Genomic DNA, 20,914 nt, shown 5'->3' with positions numbered 1-20,914 from the left:
CAGCACTGGCAGGAAGTGAGCTTAGGCACATAAGATTTTTCCCTATCACTGGGAAGTGCTCAAAAAATGTCTGAGCTCACTGGAGACCCCTGCCAACTGGCCACATGGTTGGTGCCCTGGGTTAAAGGCTACAGTGAGTTATACATTGGTTCTGCATGTAACCTTCCAAAAGACAATTCCTGACCCACAGGATCCACATCTGTAACATTTCCACACAACACCACCTCTCTATTGTGAAGAGGGCCTGCATTGTGAGTCTTTCCAAAGGTTAGGATGTGAACCCCTCCTCCCGCCCCCAAGCATTCTCACCTGGACGGCCTACATTTTAAGTAAGCAGCAGCATGCATTTGTAAGAAAGCTGTCTAGAGTTGGTACCAGGCTGTGGCTGGTTAACTCACCCACCACATGGGAACCAAACCTACAAGTTTGAAGCTGTTGAACACAGGGTCCTGAGTAGAGGTAACCAGACAGACACCTCATTGTATCTGAGTGTTTTTTTTTTTTTTTTTTTTGCATACAGTAAGTAGCCCACCTTGAGATCATAAAGCAGTTGGAAGCTGCTGGGGGCCTCCGCTGCTCCCTGGACGGCCTGAGCTAGGGCTAAGGCTCCCTTGCCCCCTTCTGCCCAGTGAGTGCACTTCACGGCATCAAAAGCCCCATGTTCTTTGGCAAGGTGGCTGACCAGGTCCAGCTCAGCCTCTGTATCCGTCCTGTAAAGACAGTGCTTCACGTTAAAGATAAAGGATGGCTGGAGGAAGACACAATCTACCTTGGCTTAGCCATTAAGGCTCAGGCTAGTTCCCCACTGATAAATGGGTAACCCACTGCCACTGAGTCAATTCTGACTCCTACCAACCCTATAGGACAGAGTAGAGCTGCTCCACAGAGTTTTCAAGGCTGTAAATCTTTACAGTAGCAGACTACCTCATCTTTCTCCCATGAGCAGCTGGTGGGTTCAAACTACTGACCTTCTGGTTAGCAGATGAATGCTTTAACCACTACACCACCCCAGCTCCTTGATAAATGGGTATGAATCATGAAATACTCCCTGGGCTTAAACCTCAGCTCCTCAAGTTAGTAGCTGGGTGACTTTCACCAGTTACTTCATCTTTTTGTGCCTCAATTTCCACACGGGTAAAATGGGAATAATCAGAGCACTTACTTCATAGGGATGTTATGAGGCTTCCAAAAAACCAAACTCACTGCCGTTGAGTAGGACCCAACTCATAGCGACCCCTCCTTGGGTTTCTGAGGCAGTATTACTACAGAAGTAGATTGCCCAATCTTCCTTCTGGGGAGTGGCTGGTGGGTTTGCACCATTAGCCTTCTGGTTAGCAGTCAAATGCCCTAGGGGCTATGCTACCAGAACTCCCGTTATGAGGCTTAGACAAATAAATACATATAAAGCACTTAGGATAGTTACCAACTCATGGTAAAGAATCAATAAACACTAGCTTTTCACCAGCACATGCTGCTGTGGTCAGGCCACTGTAACAAGACCAAAAGCAGCTCCACAGTATATAAATAACCCACACATTCTTCCTTGCATGAACACTTTTAGCTTAATACCAGTTCAACTCTTTGTCAAGACAACATCCCACAAGACCTAGTAAAATACTGAAACTCTGTAGAGCTAATACTGTTCTGTTCTTACAAAAGGCCTCCAAAGACCAAAAAGAACATTTAACTTCAGGGCCTGTTATCCACTTCACCTGGCAGAAAAGAAGGGTGCCTACGGGAGCCAAACCTGACTCAAGGACGCTCGATAATGGGAGTTCACCGTGAGTTATGCATCGCCTGTCATATTGCAGGCTTTCGTTAATGGATGGATAACCGTCCATTAAAGGCTGGATAACCAACAGCAGTAAGAGAAGAAAAAAAATAAAACTGAAATGCACTGCTGTACAGTTAGTCCCAGGAGTTGTTTTCTGACCATTCACGCTTTACCCTTTACTCTGCACTTACTTGAATACGTTCACAGCCACTACTACTGGAACTCCAAAGAGTCTGGCATTTTCAATTTGTTTCCTCAAGTTACTGAAGCCTTTCTCAACCAACTCCAGGTTCTGTAAAAACAGCAGTGAAAGCTCTGTGATGTCAGAGAGAGCAGAGCTGAAGCAGGTGCTGGCTCTTCTCAAACGGAAAATGGCCTCCTTATAGCCAGTAGTCACTGGCTGACGAGACAAGGAGACAAATGAGGGAGATGATTTCCTGATGTATTTCTTCACCTTGGTCAATGAGTACTGGGGAGGAGGGCAGCTTTGATTCTTGCCCAAAACCCCAGAGTGGAGCTGCGCTTGGGTCTTGGTGGCTTGTGTATTTGCTGCTGTCAGGCCGTATCTTAATTACTTATTTAAGATGTGAAGGGAATTAGTTACCCCTACATAAATCTGAAATTGGCCAAACATGCAATCAAGATGTGTTGATTATCATTGGTGATTGGAATGCAAAAGTTGGAAACAAAGAAGAATCACCAGTAGTTGGAAAAAATGGCTTTGGTGACAGAAATGATGCTGGAGATCGCATGGTAGAATTTTGCAAGACCAATGACAATTCATTGCAAATATCTTTTTTCAACACCACCAACTGTGGCTATATATGTGGACTTAACCATATGGAGTACACAGCAATCAGACTGACTATATCTGTGGCAAGGGGTGATGGTAAAGCTCAGTATCTTCAGCCAAAACAAGGCCAGGAGCTGACTGTGGAACAGACCATCAACTGCTCATATGCAAGTTCAAGATGAAGCTGAAGACAATTAAAACAAGTCCACGAGAGCCAAGATATGACCTTGATTATATCCCTCCTGAATTTAGAGACCATCTAAAGAATAGATTTGATACACTGAACCCCAATGACCAAAAATCAGAGGAATTGTGGGAAGACATCAAAAACAACATCCATGAAAAAAGCAAAAGGCCATTAAAAAGACAGGATAGGAAGAAAAGACCAAAATGGATGTCAGAAGTCTCTGAAACTTGCCCTTCACCAGGGAGTGGCTAAAGCAAATGGAATAATTGAGAGGATAAAAGAGCTGAACAGATGATTTCAAAAAGCAGCTTGAGAAGACAAAGTCAATTATTATAATGAAATGTGCAAAGACCTTAAATTTTCTCAAGCTGAAATAACTGAAGAAAAAATTTAAGCCTCGAATTGCAATACTGAAAGATTACATGGCCAATATGTTGAATGATGCAGGAAACATCAAAAGAAGATGGAAGGAATATACAGAGTCACTATACCAAAAAGAATTGATTGATGTTCATCCATTTCAGGAGGTAGCATATGATCAAGAACCAATGGTACTGACGGAAGAAGTCAAAGCTGCACTGAAGGAAGTGGTAAAAAAACAAGGCTCTGGGCACTGACAGAATACCCACTGAGATGTTTCAACAAACACCCACTGGAGGCGCTCACTCGGCTATGCCATGAGACTTGGAAGACAGCTACCTGGCCAACTGACTAGAACAGATCCCTATCTGTATCCAGTCCAAAGAAAGGTGATCCCACAGAATGTGGAAATTACTGAACAATATCATTGATATCACACTAAGTAAAATCTTACTGAAGATAATTCAAAAATGGTTGCAGCAGTATATTGACAGAAAGCTTCTAGAAAAGCAAGCTGGATTCAGAAGGGGAGGTGGAGAGAGCAATATCACAGCTGATGTCAGATGGATCTTGGCTCAAAGCAAAGAATACCAGAAAGATTTTTACTTGTATTTTTATTGACTATGCAAAGGCATTCAATTGTGTGGATCATAACAAATTGTGGATAACACAGTGAAGAACGGGAATTCCAGAACACTTAATTGTACTCATGAGGAACCTGTACATAGACCAGGAGGCTGTTGTTTGAACAGAACAAGGGAACACTGCATGGTTTAAAATCAAGAATGGAGTATGTCAGGGTTGTATCCTTTCACCATACTTATTCAATCTGTATGCTGAGCAATCATCATAGAAGCTACACTACATGAAGAACGTGGCATCATGACTGGAGGAAGGCTCATTAACAACCTGAGATATGCAAACAACACAACTTTGCTTGCTGCAAGTGAGGATAACTTGAAGCGCTTACTGATGAAGATTAAAGACTACAGTCTGCAGTATGGATTACACCTCAATATAAAGGAAAAAAAAAACTGGACCAATAAGCAGCAGCATGATGAATGGAGAAAAGACTAAAGTTGTCAAAGACTTCACATTACTTGGCTCTACAATCAACGCCAAGGAAAGCAGCAGTCAAGACATCAAAAGACATATTTCATTGGGAAAATCTGTTGCAAAAGACCTCTTTCAAGTGATGAAGAAGATTGAGGTACGTCTAACCCAAGCTATGGTATCTTCAATTGCCTCATATGAATGTGAGAACTGGACAATGAAATAAAGACCAAAGAAGAGTTGATGCTTTTGAGTTGTGGTGATGGTGAAAAATGCTGAAAAGTACTGTGGACTGCTAAAAGAACTAACAAACCTGTCCTGGAAGAAGTGCAGCCAGAATACTCCTTGGAAGCAAGAATGGCCAGACTTCATCTCACCTACTTCGGTCATATTGTCAGAAGGGACCATTATCTGGAGAAGGATGTCATGCTTGGTAAAGTGGAGGGTCAACAAAAGAGGGGAAGGCTCTCAACAAAATGGACTGACAGGGTGGCTGCAGTAATGGGCTCAGCTATAGTAGGGATTGTGTGACTGGCATTGGACCGGGCAGTGTTTCATTCTGTTGCACATAAGGTTGCTTATGTGTCAGAGACAACTCAACGGCACATAACAACACGAGTTATATTTATAACCCCTCTACAGGTTTTATGTACTCATATGGTACAATGGTCTATGCTGACTCTACTTGATATAGCACAGATCCATCAGAAGACACAGCATAACACACAGCCAGGCACAAAACAGGAATTCATGACACAGCTGCCGTGAACACTAAGGGAAAACACAAAGTATTCATAAGGCTTTCAAAGGTTTTACTGAATTCAACAATGCATTTTCATATATTGGGTTATGAGCAAAACTCAACAAGAACAGTGTTTAGTTTGTAGATCCACAACAATCACAAATCAGCAGGAAAAAATAGGTTGGTCAAATAGCAAGGTAAATGCTACCTGTAAGAACCAAACAAGATGAAATTTAAAAGAAGGGAATTAAGGAAATATACCTTTAAGTATGAGCATTGCTTGTAGCACTGGGAAACTGCAAACACCAACCTCCATCAAGAGGGGGTTGGGTCAATGAATGATGATGATAGATATATATATATATACATACATACATTCAATGAAATACTGATCACACAGATGTTGTGAAAAGTGAGATGGACCTGTGTTAAAATGGAATGTGTCCAAGATGTATTAAAGATGAAAAACTGAATTCCATTTTTACACAAACTAACACACATTCATGAAATTTTTAAAAATGTTGACAAATACTCACCAAAGGGGGCTCAAATCACATATTATATCCTTATAATGTTTATTTTTCAAAAAGATATATTAATATTTTAAGTTAAAAATATCTTAAATATCAAAAAAGTGAAACTATAGCAGTCTTATACAAAAAAAAAATACATATTGGGTTATGAGCAAAACCCAACAACAACAGTGTTTAGTTTGTAGATCCAGAATAATCACAAATCAGCAGGAAAAAAGGGTTGCTTAAAAGTAGAGAACAACTGGGATCACTGTGAACGTGATTTATGCCTTTTTTTCCCTTTTATAACTGAAAGCTGAAACCAGGGTTTGTTATGTTCTGAAGTGCATGCTAATTCTTTACTTCCAGTCAGAAGAAAACCAATCTGTATGTAAGACTGGCTGGGAACAGTTTTAAGTCAATAGAATTTCTTAAATGAAGACACCAGCTGGGCCAGTGAGGGGCGGTCACTCTAATTAGACACAGGAAGGGCTGTGGGGTGGCAGGAGGGCCAGAACTGTGAATTCCCCTCCTACGCGTGAATCAGACAAATGACCATAAAAGGCAAATCATAACTCAGAAGACAGTCTTGAGGCACTGACAATTTTTTTCTAACCCACTTTGAAATAATTCACTTGGATCTTAAACAGTGACCCTGCATTACTTTATAATTTAAAAGTCTGGGTGGAGGGGGAGGGAAGCAGAGAAATTGAATTAACAGTGGTAACAGCTGACCTTAACATCTCACTTGAGGGCCTGCCTCTTATGTAACATCCCAAGCTGACTCTAGGGATGGTTCGACAGTAAATGATATAAATATGAAAAGGTAGGAAAGCTCACAACTCTTCTTTGGGCTCTGGGTTGATGCTATAAACCAAATCAGCTGATGGAATCTTAGCTTAGGAAAATAAACAGGATGTGGCGTTATTGCAGCCCCTTCTAGTATGAACTGAAATCTGCAGAGGAAAAGGCATTTCAAACAAGGTCCCTATCTGCTTTTGATTGAATGAGGTTTGGGAGTAGCCCACCCAATGCAGAAAGACAGTGGAAAGAGACCTCCATTAGCACAGGCAGAATTTCTCAACTTCAGCATTACTGACATTTGGAGCCAGATAATTCTTTGTTGGGGGGTGCTGTCCTGTACATTGTAGGATAATTCTTTGTTGTGGGGGGCTGTCCTGTGCATTGTAGGATATTCTGTGGTATGTCTGGTCTCCACTTTCTGGATGCCAGGGCCACTATAACACCCCATGCCCCTCTGCCCTTGTGACAACCAACAATGTCTCCAGACATAGTTAAGTATCTCTGGGGGCAAAATCACCCTCAGCTGACAACCACTGGTTGGACAGTAGTTTTTACTAATACTGCCTTTGGGGCAATTCTGTTTTTGGAAGACTATTCCCCTATTTCACTCATTAAATACACTGCTTCAGCACACTGGAGGCAATTTAGCATTCCTGGCTCCCAGGAGCAATGCTGGATCATACTGATACCCCACTCATTCCCAAATGGGCCGGGTGAAGAAATGTTGACTTAGGGTGTGCTGCTTTCTAGGACAAATAATTAAAAAATGAGATCACCATTACCTCCTCTGTGTAAGCCTTGGGTAGAGGGACTCCAGCAGTGACCTGGAAGGAAAGGAAACCAAGTCAGGGATATTATCTATTTATAATTAGATTTCACCTTAAAACGGTGCTTGCCTTGTGGTAAAGGCAACAAGCCACATGCTTTGGATAGTATACAGCTTACTAGGAATGGTTCATACTCTCAAAGCTTTCAGGCATATGGCCAGTCACACAGCACAGAACAAAATGGCTGCTTTGAGCAGAGAGAGACCTTTGTGGCCTGGGTTAGTATAAAGCCTGTTAAAGGAAGCAAGGAAGGATGGAGCTATGAAGGCAGAGGGCAAATGTGCTCTAGGCAGGGGCAAGAAGCTCAGCGAGTAAAGGACATGCACTGTGGGGGCAGAATTAGAGGTGAATGAAAGGAAAAGGCAGCTGTCAGCCTGCAAAGGCCACACCAAAAGGTCTGTAGGTGGAGTCTGTGATTAGGTCTGCGACGGGTTCACCAAGCTGGCCCACGAAGCTGGTTCACCCACATCTCAGTGCAAGTCTTAGTATACCACAACCGTCGTGCCAGAACAACACAAGTAAGAGGGAAAAGCATTACAGAATGAATTATTTTCCTCTATCACAGAATATTTTTAAGTTGTCAAAACACTTAAGAAGTGAGTATATTGTTACTGAGGTGACTGGCCTGCTCCAAGTCCTAATCTGTGTGGTAATTCAACCTTGCCTCAGCCACAAGAGAGGGACAATTACAGGGATGTGAAGACAGGGAACCAATGAACCCCCGCCAGTAGAATTTGCTCTAGGCAACAGACAGTGATTAAAAGGCCTTCAGCTTGGTCCCTGCCCATTCCTCCAGAAGACTGTGGTGCTCCGATACTCAGAGCAGACCCTAGAGAAAGAAGGCAGGAAGCAAGACCAGAGCTGCCACGCTCAGGGCATTGCCCGGGGCTTCCTGTCTATGAGGCAATGTGAGCAGCAGTGGTGAACAGCAGGTCTGACAGAGCCATCCACGTAAAGCTCCCCTCTCAGTGTTGATCAGATTAAGTGCCTACTGTGAGGTCACAATAAAAGAAGCAAAGGAGGTACAATGGTGTAAGGCTGAGTGAGGGGATGTGAAGAAGGATGTGATAGTCAGAAATGTTGGTTACAATCGAGAAGAAGAAGGGATTCCATCCTGCACCACTAGCATAAGGGGCATCCTTGGCCAGCAGTACTTCAGTCTTTTAGGGACACCTAAGGCTAGAGAGAGGTCTGTTGAGTGCATTACAGCCATGAGGACCTCACCTTTCAAGGAAGTCTATGAGGTCAAAACTATTCCACAGTAATAGTAAGATAGTATTAGATTTTTTCATTCTCATTCTCTCATGAATGTACAATGGACTTTTCAAAAAAATTATATGACACAGCATTGAAACAGACTAAACTCAGAAGATGAGAACACAGTTGTCATCAATTAGGTCAAATACTGAGATTTGAAAAAGACAACGCCTAAATTTTGTATCAGAAAATATAGTGACTTTTCATTAAAAAATGTTACTTAATATGTAACTCAGTTTTAACTTCTAATATAGTAAATAGCGGTAGATATAACCCACGTAAGTAAGCTTTCCTGGGCCCTCAATCATTTTTAAGAGTATAAAGGGGTCCCGAAACCAAACACTTGAGTACCTGCTATATTACCAGGAAAAACCCTCACCACCACACTAAGAAGAAACAGATTTTATTCTGTAGGTTGAAGGAGGTCTTACCACACCACTCCTTGAGGAGAGGCATTTAATACTTCTTCAAAGGATTTCTGAAAACCAGCACTACATCTTCACATGCAGGTGCTGGAGAAAAGGTGCTAATTACTAGGATAAACGGTACAATTTCTAATCAGTAGGAATTCAGGAAAACACAAAGTTCAGGTGGGAGCTGAGGACACCTAGTCCCAACCTTCTCTTCTCCCTATTACCCAGAGGCTGCTCAGAGAGCTCTCAGTTCTCCTTTGCCTGCCCTCCTCTCGCTCCAGGCTGTTAGTGGTCTCATCACACGTATGCACTACTCAAGAAGGCGCTGACCTCTGTCTCCCTAAATGGCTCACTTGGTTGGCTGCCAACATCACTGTTTAGAGAGAAAATGGAATTCAGACTTAAAGAACAGTTGGAACATGAAGGAGTTTTGTAGTAAAGCCAAGTACATGTCTTTGGGTAGATTTAGATATCATCAGATGTTTTCCTCAGAAAGGTAGGCCATGGAGCCAATTTTGGCTTTCTTAAAATGCCACAAGCTAAGAGTGCCTACGAGTGATAAGGTGGCCATTACAAGAGCCATCTGACCAGCTTTTGCTCTAGGCAGCCTATGAATCACGCCAATAAGAGAAGCTTAAAGACACAAGCACAAGCCATCCAACTTCCCTTCAGTCTTCAGAAAATTCCTGACAACCAGATCCTACCAACCCTTGTTCCTCACCGTGGGGCCGCCCCCGTGCATTTTAAGAGCCCTAACTGTGGCAACAAGCACCACCACATGAGGGCGGAGACCAGAATATCGACATTTGATGTTAAAAAACTTTTCCATTCCAATGTCGGCTCCAAATCCTGCTTCAGTCACTGTAAACAAGGAGAAAAGCAGTGTTAAAAATGCCATCCCAATGCCCCTGTTATTTGATTTAAAAAAAAGAGAGAGAGGGAGAGAGAAATAGCCTATTCACCTATTTTGCAAAGCTACTCACCTACAAACCCTTCAGGGCCAACAAGTTTGAGTGCAACCCGGTCTGCTATGATAGAGGAATTCCCATGTGCAATGTTGGCAAACGGTCCAGCATGAACAAACACTGGAGTGCCCTGTGGAAATCAAGGCGTCACAAGGGAAGCTCTCAATCCTGCTTCCAAATGGGATCACCAAGTGTAAGGACTGAACAACATGGTGAACAAAATTTATGTCACTGAACTGCACATGAGAGGACTGAAGAAATGTCACATTTTTTTAAAAACATATTTACCACAATTAAAATAGAAAAAAAGAAAGGATCACATAGTCAAGGGTATGGAATTTAGTTGGAATCCAAAATAAAAAGACTTTCCAGGCAGAAAATACAACGCCTCCTCTTTCTCTATTTCAATAATGTCCCAGTCAGAATTATGAGGAAGAATGGGAAGAAAGAGATGAACCGGTAGAGAAGGTCTCTGACTCCCCAAGAAAAGTACGCTCTCTGCCACTCTGCTCACCTCCAGTGTCTGCATGAGGTTGGGCTTGATAGCATCCTTCATAAGCACTGTCAATGCACCACTCACCCCCTACAAAACAGAAAAATGGTGTGTCAGCTCCTACCAGCAAAAAACCAACATTCAACATTTATAGGTCTTCCCTTTTTAGGCATTTTGGATCAACCAGGACTTTCATCTGGATTAGACCATCCATTCATTTCTTTCTGGATCTGCTATGAAGTTACCAGTTATTTTAAGCAGAGAGAATGTATAAAATGAAAATGACATTCACATGCAATTTTTAGAAAAACAAGTAACCCTGGAAACAAGCATCTCAATAAAGCTCAGTTGCTGACTGATGTGGGGAATCCATTTTAGAACAATTTAGAGCAGGGAAACTAGTTCCTAGAGTACCAAGTTACTTGTACCTTTGGTGTCGGGACAGAAGTAGCAATAAACCAAATTCAGTATGTGTTTCTCAAAGATGACACTTGCCAAAGTAAGATAAAGCAATAGGTCCCACTTATATTTAATTCCAATGGCTTTCTATATTTCTGGTTTGGATACTAACATTTAAAACAATCTCTTTTCTTACCCAATAAGTGTGAAAACAGGAAATTAATTTTCCCTCTTTTCAAATTTATCTACCATACAACTAATCACAGCCAACAATTTTGGTTGTGTCAACACACAAACAGGGTTTTAAAAAATTAATCTATAGAATCTCTTATTTCAAACCTATTACTATGCAAACAATTCAGAAATAACTCTTATGAGGAAAACCAGCCAAGCAGGACAGGACACTGAGCTTTCAGATAATCAACAAGGAGTTATTTCAAATGTTACAAATGCTGTTATCAGTGAAACTGTGATGGCAAACGGCCTCACAAGGAGAGGAGGCCTATGCAGAAAGCCAAGTGTCCTGGGGAGGGGCCAGGATTTGACTCCAAGCCCAGCTAACGAAGGGCCTCTTCTGGATCTTGATGTTCTCTGAAAATTAAAGTCACACACTATCTTGTGGATACGCACAGGATGAAGATGTTCAAACCACTGGAAACTTACAGGCTATCACTAGAGCATATCATCTATTATTCACTATGAATTATTTTATAAATATCATTAATTATCTTGTCAATAGCAAAATCCTATTGATTGGTTAATTACAACATCTTAACTGCAGCATAATTTCTGTTATGAGTGCTTCTGAGAGACCTTAGGACCAAGAACAAAGATGCATCACCCAGCTCAGAGTGTCTGGCACTCACCAGATCTTCAGCACTGATGGGATCCCCTTTCTTGCTGGATGCCACCACCATTTTGCCCAGTCTCTCTCTCATGTCTTCTAGAGAACTGGTGAGAGCCAGGACAGCCATAATTTCACTGGCCACAGAGATATCAAACTGGGCCTGTTGGCAAGGAAAAGACATAGTACCCCTACTCCTCACTTATCAACATGGTTAAGTTCCAAAGACCAGGTCTTTACGGGAAAATTGGCATTGTGCAAAAATGGAACATGACCACATGAAATCACAAAATGGGGGATGACTACACTATTACGTATCTCTCAAATTACATCATTACACAACTGCTAAATTACATCATTACATAACTGTCAAACCACTTAGAACCATGGTCCAGCCAAGCTGACATGTAACTTTAACCATCAGAACCAGGGTTATTCTCACCAAGCACCTCAGCATTTGATACTGCCAGATATACATCATTAATGTGCAAAACAGTCATATAGTAGATTTTTTACTACTGTTGTAAATGCAAAATGTTGGATAATGAGACAGTCGGTTAAGTGAGGAGGTGTAGAGAAAATGACATTAAACCCAATTGGTGAACTGCACAAGTAATGCATCTTTAAACAAATAGCTTAAAAGAATAGAATAATAGAATACTAAATAAAGATAAAGGAGCTCTGGTTGGTGTAGTGCCCAAGGAAACTGACTGCTAACCAGAGGCTGGTGGTTCAAACCCACCATTCACTTCTTCGGAAGGAAGGTTGGGCGATCTACTTCCATAGTGATACTGCCTCGGAATGCAAAGAGGGATAACTATGAGTTGCAGAACTTAATGAAAACAATCCTCCAGGAGCAAAACTTTTGGAGTTCCTGGGTGGAAAAAATCGTTAATGCTCTTGGGTGCTAACTGAAAGGTTGGAGGTTCAAGCAACCAGAGGCACCTCAGAGGAAAGGCCTGCTTATCGACTTCTGAAAAATCAGTCACTGAAAACCCGGTGGAGCGAGTTCCACTCTAACGTGCCTGGGGTCCCAAAAAGTCAGAATCAGTTCAATGGTAACTAGTAGCAAAAATTTTTAATTCATTTTCCCAAGACATCAAGAAGCCAATTTTTAAAAATCAATGTAGTAGAACCAACAAGCTAAGGCTGCCTGTAATCATATGGCTGTGGTTTCTGTAACGTACAAGGACAGAAGACAGAAGCTCCTACACTGAAAAGACATACTGCATAACAGCCACCAAAAATGAAGCAATTTTAATTTACGTGCAAGGATATTCACTTGGGGCTCTCCACCTCCAGGAAAAAAGTGCTGGGGAAAAACACAGGTGACACATGGGATTTACTGCGAAGACTGTCAGGAATGCTCAATACTGCACACCTCCTCACTTCCATTTTAAAAGGGAGAGGAAGGCAGAACAACAGCTGGCAGTATCAGTCATATGGAAAACGATGGAGGAGGGCAGCAGCAGCAAGGATCTGGTTCACATGAACTGATTTACTTGGGAAGAGAAAAACAGTTACCGTCCGCGTGTATCCTTTCTCCGTTGGCGCCTGTCCAATTGTGATCTTCCTTAGGAATCTATCATTGGTATCTAGCACTACAGAAAAAAGGAAAGAAACAAGAATTTTAATAAAGGAGCTATAAAGTTATAAGAACCAGCAGAGTTTAAAAGCAAGAACTCTAATTTAGTAACCATCTTAATGCACTTACTCCTCACTTATCAACTATCTCACTTTCCAACATTTAGCCTTTATGATAATAGTAAAAATCTACTATCCTATCTTGTGCATTAACGACACGTCTGGCAGTAACAAACACCGAAGTGTGAAGAGAGTTAACACGTTTTTAGCATGACAAAGGAAAAAAAAATAAGACTGACCATTTTATACACAGAAATTAGATGCAAGGAACTTGACTATTTTTTGAAAAGTAAGTTCCTTGCATCTAATTTCTGTGTGTAAAATGGTCAGTCTTATTTTTTCCTTTGTCCTTACTTTCTTAGAAAGCATAAATTAGACATAAAGCAAAAGAAAAATGAATGAGATTCTGAAGTTTCAAATGGACCTTTAGCTTATTCCTTATAAAATATTATACCATCTATCTAAAATTTTTAACGCAAAGAGAAGAGAAACACTAATATGATTTTAGATATTAAGAATGCCATCTTATATTCACACACAGGGAAAGATGGACAGACAAGAATGCATAGTTAAGAAGGGCACAGGAAGGGGGTAGGCACACGGAAGGGAGGGGAGGAGAGTTTTTTCTGATTGGGGATAGTAATCAGGCTGTGAAATCAAATGTGCATGAACTGTTGAATATAAAACAAATTTGCCTTGTAATAAAATTGCCTTGTTTCCTTTAATGGGTAAGCACCACAAAAAAGTAAATAAAATCAGTAAAAATAAAAAAGAGTGTCATCTTAAATGTCATTAGCTACCAGAAGTTACTACGCCAATGAAAATCAGGAAAGCTGCCAAAAAATCAGCCCCTAGCTGCATTCTGCACAACTTAGGTAAAAATTCCCTCTCAGCAGAGGTACAGGATAGATGGAAGCACTGTTGGTAAAAAATAAAATTCTAAGTCATACTTAGTTGGACATATAAAAAAGTAAATCAGGCAACTCACCCACCAAGTTATGAAGTAATTAAACCTTTATGGTTACCTAACTTGTGACAAGAGGGTTTAAGAAAATTAGATAAAAAAATGATGAGGCAAGCTAGAGAGTTACAACAAAAATCATATCACTTATGCAGGACAAGAGTTCTGAGAATAAAGGGAATCCATGACTCAAAAAGTGATTGACCGTAACTTCCCTACTGATGACACCACAATTTTGCATAAAATGAAACTTGCAAAATTGTTTCCTTAGCACCAAGTGTTTCAATCAATACTGAATAACCAGTAAAATGTTTAACCATTCCAACAAAGGGAGATTTGTTTACAGTAAATAAGAGATGTTGATGGGGATAACAAGAAAAATGAGTAAATCACCATCTTGTTCATGTACTCACCATGAAAATACCAACACACAAGCCTCTAGACCTCGTGTTTGAACAACTCTGGGAGAGTGTGGGGTATGAGGACAACCAACTCAAATGGAATACTCTGGTACCTCTTTGCCAAGTTATAGTTTCTGGATCAATATCCAATCTTGCAAATCTGTTGATTTCTTCATCTGTCAGTGTGGTAGGGTCGGTCTTGTCAATGCCTAGTCTCTGAAGAAGTAGGAAAATTAAGCCATAAAGTAAGACAAAACAAGCAAAAGCCTAATAAAATAATTTTTTTTTTTTTAAACTTAGTATGTCTCAAAATAGGATCTCTTCTGGAAAATACAAACCATATTAAATTCCAGTGGGAAAATTGTGATCCCTTTAGCTAAATATAGGGGTGTTTCCTACTCATTTATCTACAATACAAAGATATTATTAACATGTTCATCCTCACAAATGAGCACAAGAGGCATTTCCCTAAGTTCAGCGCAAAACAAGTGTAGTGACCAAGAAGTGCTCTAAGACACATGCACATGTCCAAATTCACCAAACCCAAACATACTGAAAGGAAATGCAATGTAAAGCTTTTTTCAATCATACAATTGAGAAGCCCAAATCAAACGCAATTTTGTGTCATGTGCCATTAAGGAGGTTCAAACTCATAGCAACCCTACATTATAGAGTAGAACTGCCTTATACGGTTTCCAAGGCTGTAATCTTTACAGAAGATGACTTCTACATCTTTTTTTCCTGTGGAACGGCTGATAGGTCAAACTGCCAATTTTTTGGTTAGCAGCTGAGCACTTAATCACTGTGCCACCAGGGCTCCTTACATGAAATTTCAAAAATGGTAAAAAAAAAAAAAAAGTAAATCACTTTCATATGAGTTTTATTTAACACTGTATATTTACTGCCTTTCTACTTTTCCAAAAGTAAGAAAAGGTTTCACTCAAATCACAATAAAAAGAAACAAATTAAAAAAAAAAAAAAACCCACCATAAGAAATAAATAAAAAAAAAAGGTGCCCTGCTGCTCTTTACAGAATTTGGAAAGCCTGACTTCTTTCACTTAAAAGCATAATGCCTTTTACAGGGTGAACATTTACATCAGGTAGATATACTCCTTAGAGTGATCAATTGTGGGAGAATAGAGGGCAGTGTTTACACCAAGAGATAGCCGGGGGCGGGGTGGTGGTGGACAGGAATACATAGGAAAGATGGGCATAGGACACAGGAAAGAGGTAACTACAAGGGAGCAAGTGGGAAGAGAGCTGTTATATTGTGGGGATTACAGTCAATGCCATGAAATAAAACGTGTATGAAGTGCTATATGGAAAATCAATTTGCTCTGTGAACTTTCACCCAAATCACAATAATTGTTTTTTTTTAAAAAGGATAATGCCTTTAAGACTCATCTAAATTGTTTTATCAATAATTCATTTCTTTTTATTGCTGAGTTATGTTTCAATGAATGCATGGACCATAGTTTGTTTATCCATTCATCCACTGAAGGACATGTACGTTATTTCCAGATTTTGGAGATTATTAACAGAGCTGCTGCTAAAGGGGCAGAGAGGCCCTATCTTCTGACCTCCTCTAACCCCACAAGTTGTTGTTGCTGTTGTTAAGTGCCATCGAGTCGTTTCCGACTCATAGCGACCCCATGCACAGAACGAAATACTGCCCGATCCCGCGCCAGCCCCACAATCCTTGCTATACTTGAGCCCATCATTGCAGCCACCGTGTCAATCAATCCATCTCGTTGAAGGCCTCCCCCTCTTTCGTCAACCCTCCACCCTACCAAGCATGACATCCTTCTCCAGGGAATGGTTTACTCAGATGTTGCAGCTCTTTCCCAGTCCTATTTTGATAGCCTTTTAGCCTAAACGGACTATTACTAAAGGTGCGCGGTAACGTACCAAACAGTGTTTCTTTGCTATTCATAAGGTTTTCCCTGGCCAATTCTTTCAGAAGTGGATGGCCTCTTCCTTCTTCGTCTAACCCCACAAGAGGAAGACAGAATCCCCATCAGTAGCCCAAGCCCTATTCCTGGGAGGCCAGACATGTTGCCTCCCTCCAATCCTTTCACCAACCTTTCCTCCTGTAGCACCCACCACCTCTCTGCTGGATTTGATAATTCGCTGTAGTGACCACACAGAACTCACAGATTATGGGGTTTATTAAGGAAGCAACAGGCTACAATTCAAGTTCAGGAATGTACTCAGTCTCTCTCAGCCTGCCGTCTCTCAGCCGAGTCTCTCTCAGCAGTACCTGTCTCTTGAGGTCTATTTCAGCAATATGCCTCCCTTGCATCTCTCAGCCAGCAGTGAGAGATTTCTTCTGCCTCTAGGAGGGCCCCTTTTGAGCCTGGCAGAGTGGCCAAACTAACCAATCCCAACATCAGAATTCTATATACCTGAGAGAGAGCAAACTTCCCAGAAGACTGCTTTGTGCTGCTCCCAGTGGATAACTTTAACCATCAGGAGCTACTCAGTTGCTCACAGCAAACTCCACCACAGAGTTTACCAAGATTTATGGATAGAAAAGCCACACTATGTAATTTACTACATTGCAGCTGCCGTTAACATTCATGTACAGGTTTTTGTGTGAACATGAAGTTTTCATTTCTCTTGCATAAATACCTATGAGTAGGACTTCTGGGCCATATATATAGTGAATGTTTAATGACTAAACATTTGTTATAACAATTTAAATAAACCACAGAAGTAAGTACTTCTTTATTATTGACACATATTCTTCTGATATTTCATCTACATAGGCCAATGCAGGTATCATTTTACAGATGAATCAACTGAGAGACACGTTATGTAACTAATTTGCTTAAAGTGGCATGCTGCCATCCTGACTCTAAGTGCTGTAGGGGTCAGTTTCCTCCTCAGCTAAGAGCAGGCTTGCAGTACTCGATACCCACTCGCTTATGGACTATGTCATTATCCAGTATTTCGCATTCAAGGTAACAGTAAAAAAACTACTATTTTGTGTATTAACGACATTATGTCTGGCAGTAACGAATGTTCAGATGTAAGGCAAGAGTAATGCTGGCTGTGATGATTAAGGTTATGTGTCAAACTGGCTGGGCCATGATTTTCTGTGGCTTGGCAATTATGTAATGATATAATTTGGCTGTTAAGTTATAATGTCATCATTTTGTGATCTGATGTGGTCATCCACCACTTTCATGTAATGCCAATTTTCCCACAGCAACTTAGTGTGTGGAACATAATAACTATGTTGATAAGTGAGGAGTAGATGTAGTTATTCCAGGACTAGCAAATGACAAATTATCCTTCTTCCAGCTTGCCATGTATATTACGACCTTAAGGCTCTGGTTATTGATATAACTTCATCCAAAAAAGGCTAACCTAAGAGGACTTTTTCCTCTTGCTCAGTTATTAAATTTCATTTTGTTGTTGTTTTAGGTGCTGTTGAGTAGGTTTCAACTCAAAGTGACCCTAAGTACAACAGAACAAAACACTGCCCAGTCCTGCTCCATGCTCACAATCACAGCAATGCTTTAGCCCAATGTTGCAGTCGCTAGGTCATTCCATCTTGTTGAGGACTTGCTCTTGTTCACTGACCCTCTACTTTTATCAAGCATGATATCCTTCTCCAGGGACTGTTTCCTCCTGGTAACGGGACCAAAGTATGAGAGACAAACTCTGGCCATTCTCACTTCCAAGGAACACTCATTCTGTCTGTATTTCTTCCAAGACAGGTTTGTTTGTTCTTCTGGCAGTCCATGATATATTCAATATTCTTCACCAACACAATTCAAATCCATCAATTCTTCTGTGGTCTTTCTTATTCATTCTCCAGCATTCACATACCTATGAGCCTACTGAAAATACCAGACACACCTTAGTCTTCAAAGTGACATCTTTGCTCTTTAACACTATAAAAAAGGTCTTTGCATCAGTGCAAATATGCCATTTGATTGTTCAGTGCAATACGCTACTTGATTTCTTGACTGCTGCTTCCATTGGCATTGACTGTGGATAGAAATAAGAGGAAATCTTTGACATCTCCAATCTTTTCTCCCTTTACCATAATGTTGCCCATCTGTTCAGTTGTGAGGATTTTTGCTTTCTTTGTGTTAAGGTGTAATCCATAATTAAGACTGGATTCTTTGATCTTCATCAGCAAGTCCTTCAAGTCTTCTTCACTTTCATCAAGCAAGGTTGTGTCATCTGCATACTGCAGGTTGTTAATGAGCCTTCCTCCAATCCTTGATGTTGTGTTCCTTCTTCCAGCTTCTTGGATTACTTGCTTAGCTGACAGACTGAATAAGTACGGTGAAAGGATCCAGCCCTGACACACACCTTTCCTGATTTTAAATCATGCAGTATCCCTTTGTTCTGATCGAATGACTGCCTCTTGGTCTATGAACAGGTTCCTCATAAGCAGAATAAAGTGTTCTGGATTCCCATTCTTCACACTGTTACTGCAGTATAGTAAATTACATGATATGGCTTTTCTAGCTATAATATTTGTAACTCCCACTTTGCCGTGAGTAATTGAGTAGCTGCTTGTTAAAGTCAGCCACCTGGAACAACACAAAGCAATCTTCTGGGATGTTCGCTCTCTCTCAGGTGTATAGAATTCTGATATTAGGATTGGTTATCTCTGGCCACTCTGCCAGGCTCAAAAGGAGCCTTCCCAGAGGCAGGAGGAGCCTCTCTGATTGCCGGCTAAGATGTGCTGCTGAGAGACACGTGCTGCTGAGAGACATGAGAGAGACACGAAAGACATGCACTGCTGAGAGAGACTGAGCATGTCTCTGAACTTGAATAATAGCCTGTTGCTTCCCTAACCGACCCCATAATCTGTGAGTTCTGTGTGGCCACTGCAGTGAATTATCGAACCCAGCAGAGAGGTGGTAGGTGCCGTGGGAGGAATGGTTGGTGACAAGGGTAGTAAGAGGGTTGCAGGGTGGTGGCATTTCAGGCACTGGGCTGCTGATGGTGATTCTGTCTTCTCGTGTAGTTAGAGGAGGTCAGCAGATGCCGCATCCCTGCCTCTTCGGCAGTTATCCATAATTTGTTATTATCCACATAGTCAAATCAATTTGTAGTCAATAAAACAGGTAAACATCTTTCTAATATTCTTTGCTTTCAGCCAAGATCTACCTGACATCAGCAATGATATCTTTCTTTCCCATGTCCTCTTCTGAATCCAGCTTGAATTTCTGGTAATTCCCCGTCGATATATCAAATTTCATATGTTATCAAAATTAAAATAAGAAAAAGCTTACCCGTAGTCTTCGGATTTGGATATCAGAGAACTTTCTCACTCCATTTATTGATGGTACCAAACGATTAAAGAGAGCCTTAAACAAAAGGAGGGAAGGAGTTTTAAATGAGAGGAGCCCACCGCCTTGCTACCAGCACCATCAACACTAATTCACGTGCTTCAACTCTTTCATAAGTGCTCAGGGATTCATGGGGCACCAGCACCCTACCTTGTCTGTCTGTGTCAGTTCATGGAACATCCGGGCATCAATGGCTGCAGCAACAAGATTATTGGCTGCAGTGATGGCATGGATGTCACCTGTGAGGTGGAGATTAAACTACAAAAGAACAGAAGCCACAATGATTTCTTGACCTCCCTATACCTTTCCAACTTTCATTCTATGGCAACCAAACTGATCCCCATGATAAAGCCAAAGGAGCACAGTGAATGTATAAACACCAAATAGAGATAGCTCTTGAAAACAAAAATTACTGACTGCCCTCAGAAGAAACTCCTCCCAAACTCAGAAGTTGTGGTTTTCCCTAAATGACATGTCCAGAAACCACAAACTCCATACCACCAGGGTCAACAGCAACACTGTCCTCTAAGCAGTGAGTGAAAAGGCACACACTACAGCAGCAAGAACTCTGTGTCTTCACGCACTGCTTTCCCTTCTGGAGTTAAGACTCAGAATTCTCTGGATGTTGGTTCCTCTTAACCTCATGCTTCATTTGGTCATTTACTTGAAACTATTATTCCCACTAAAAGCCAGACTTTGAAATCCATGGCATGTGAAAACACCAAGCTGTCTCCTAAATCTACAAATTGATTTTTCCCTGTAAGTGTTGCTCCTGCAGACAAGCATGTCTCTTGTCCACTAAGAATTCTCCAAAAAAAGTTAATCTCTGGAGGGAAAACTGTAATAAAGGATCTGATTCAGTCAAATCCCAGAATACTTTACCTCCTCCATAGGAATAACCTGCGAGTAGCCACCTCCTGCAGCGCCACCTAGAGGACAGGTCAAGGGTGAGGACTCATATTGAGCATTCTATTCTGAGACTTGGAAATCAATTAAAAGCAAATCAGGTTTTTTTTCCAATTACTGCACCCATTATTTTTGAAAAAAATGGGTACAGTAATTACTGTACCCATTATTTGGGAGCTCTGGTAGCGTAGTGCCTAAGGCACTTGACTGCTAACCAGAAGGCTGGCGGTTCAAACCCACTAGCCACTCCTCGGAAGGAA

The 20,914-nt window shown here is 41.1% G+C and overlaps 1 protein-coding gene across 1 annotated transcript in view; it reads right to left on the bottom strand.

Moving 5' to 3' along the window:
* Window positions 1–20,914, bottom strand: part of MTHFD1 (methylenetetrahydrofolate dehydrogenase, cyclohydrolase and formyltetrahydrofolate synthetase 1) — a 76,850-nt gene that overhangs the window by 6,622 nt on the left and 49,314 nt on the right. The window contains 12 exon segments of the mRNA XM_007942281.2: window positions 533–710; window positions 1,966–2,066; window positions 7,008–7,049; window positions 9,444–9,583; window positions 9,706–9,817; window positions 10,202–10,270; window positions 11,446–11,586; window positions 12,948–13,024; window positions 14,543–14,645; window positions 19,692–19,766; window positions 19,899–20,006; window positions 20,631–20,677. Of these exon segments, the coding sequence (XP_007940472.2) occupies window positions 533–710; window positions 1,966–2,066; window positions 7,008–7,049; window positions 9,444–9,583; window positions 9,706–9,817; window positions 10,202–10,270; window positions 11,446–11,586; window positions 12,948–13,024; window positions 14,543–14,645; window positions 19,692–19,766; window positions 19,899–20,006; window positions 20,631–20,677 (1,193 nt within the window).

This window comes from Orycteropus afer, unplaced genomic scaffold, assembly GCF_000298275.1.
Source record: "Orycteropus afer afer isolate SDZICR_OR568_19922 unplaced genomic scaffold, OryAfe1.0 scaffold00088, whole genome shotgun sequence".
In the NCBI taxonomy this organism is placed as follows: Eukaryota; Metazoa; Chordata; class Mammalia; order Tubulidentata; family Orycteropodidae; genus Orycteropus; species Orycteropus afer.
This window is presented reverse-complemented; position numbering and strand designations above follow the sequence as displayed.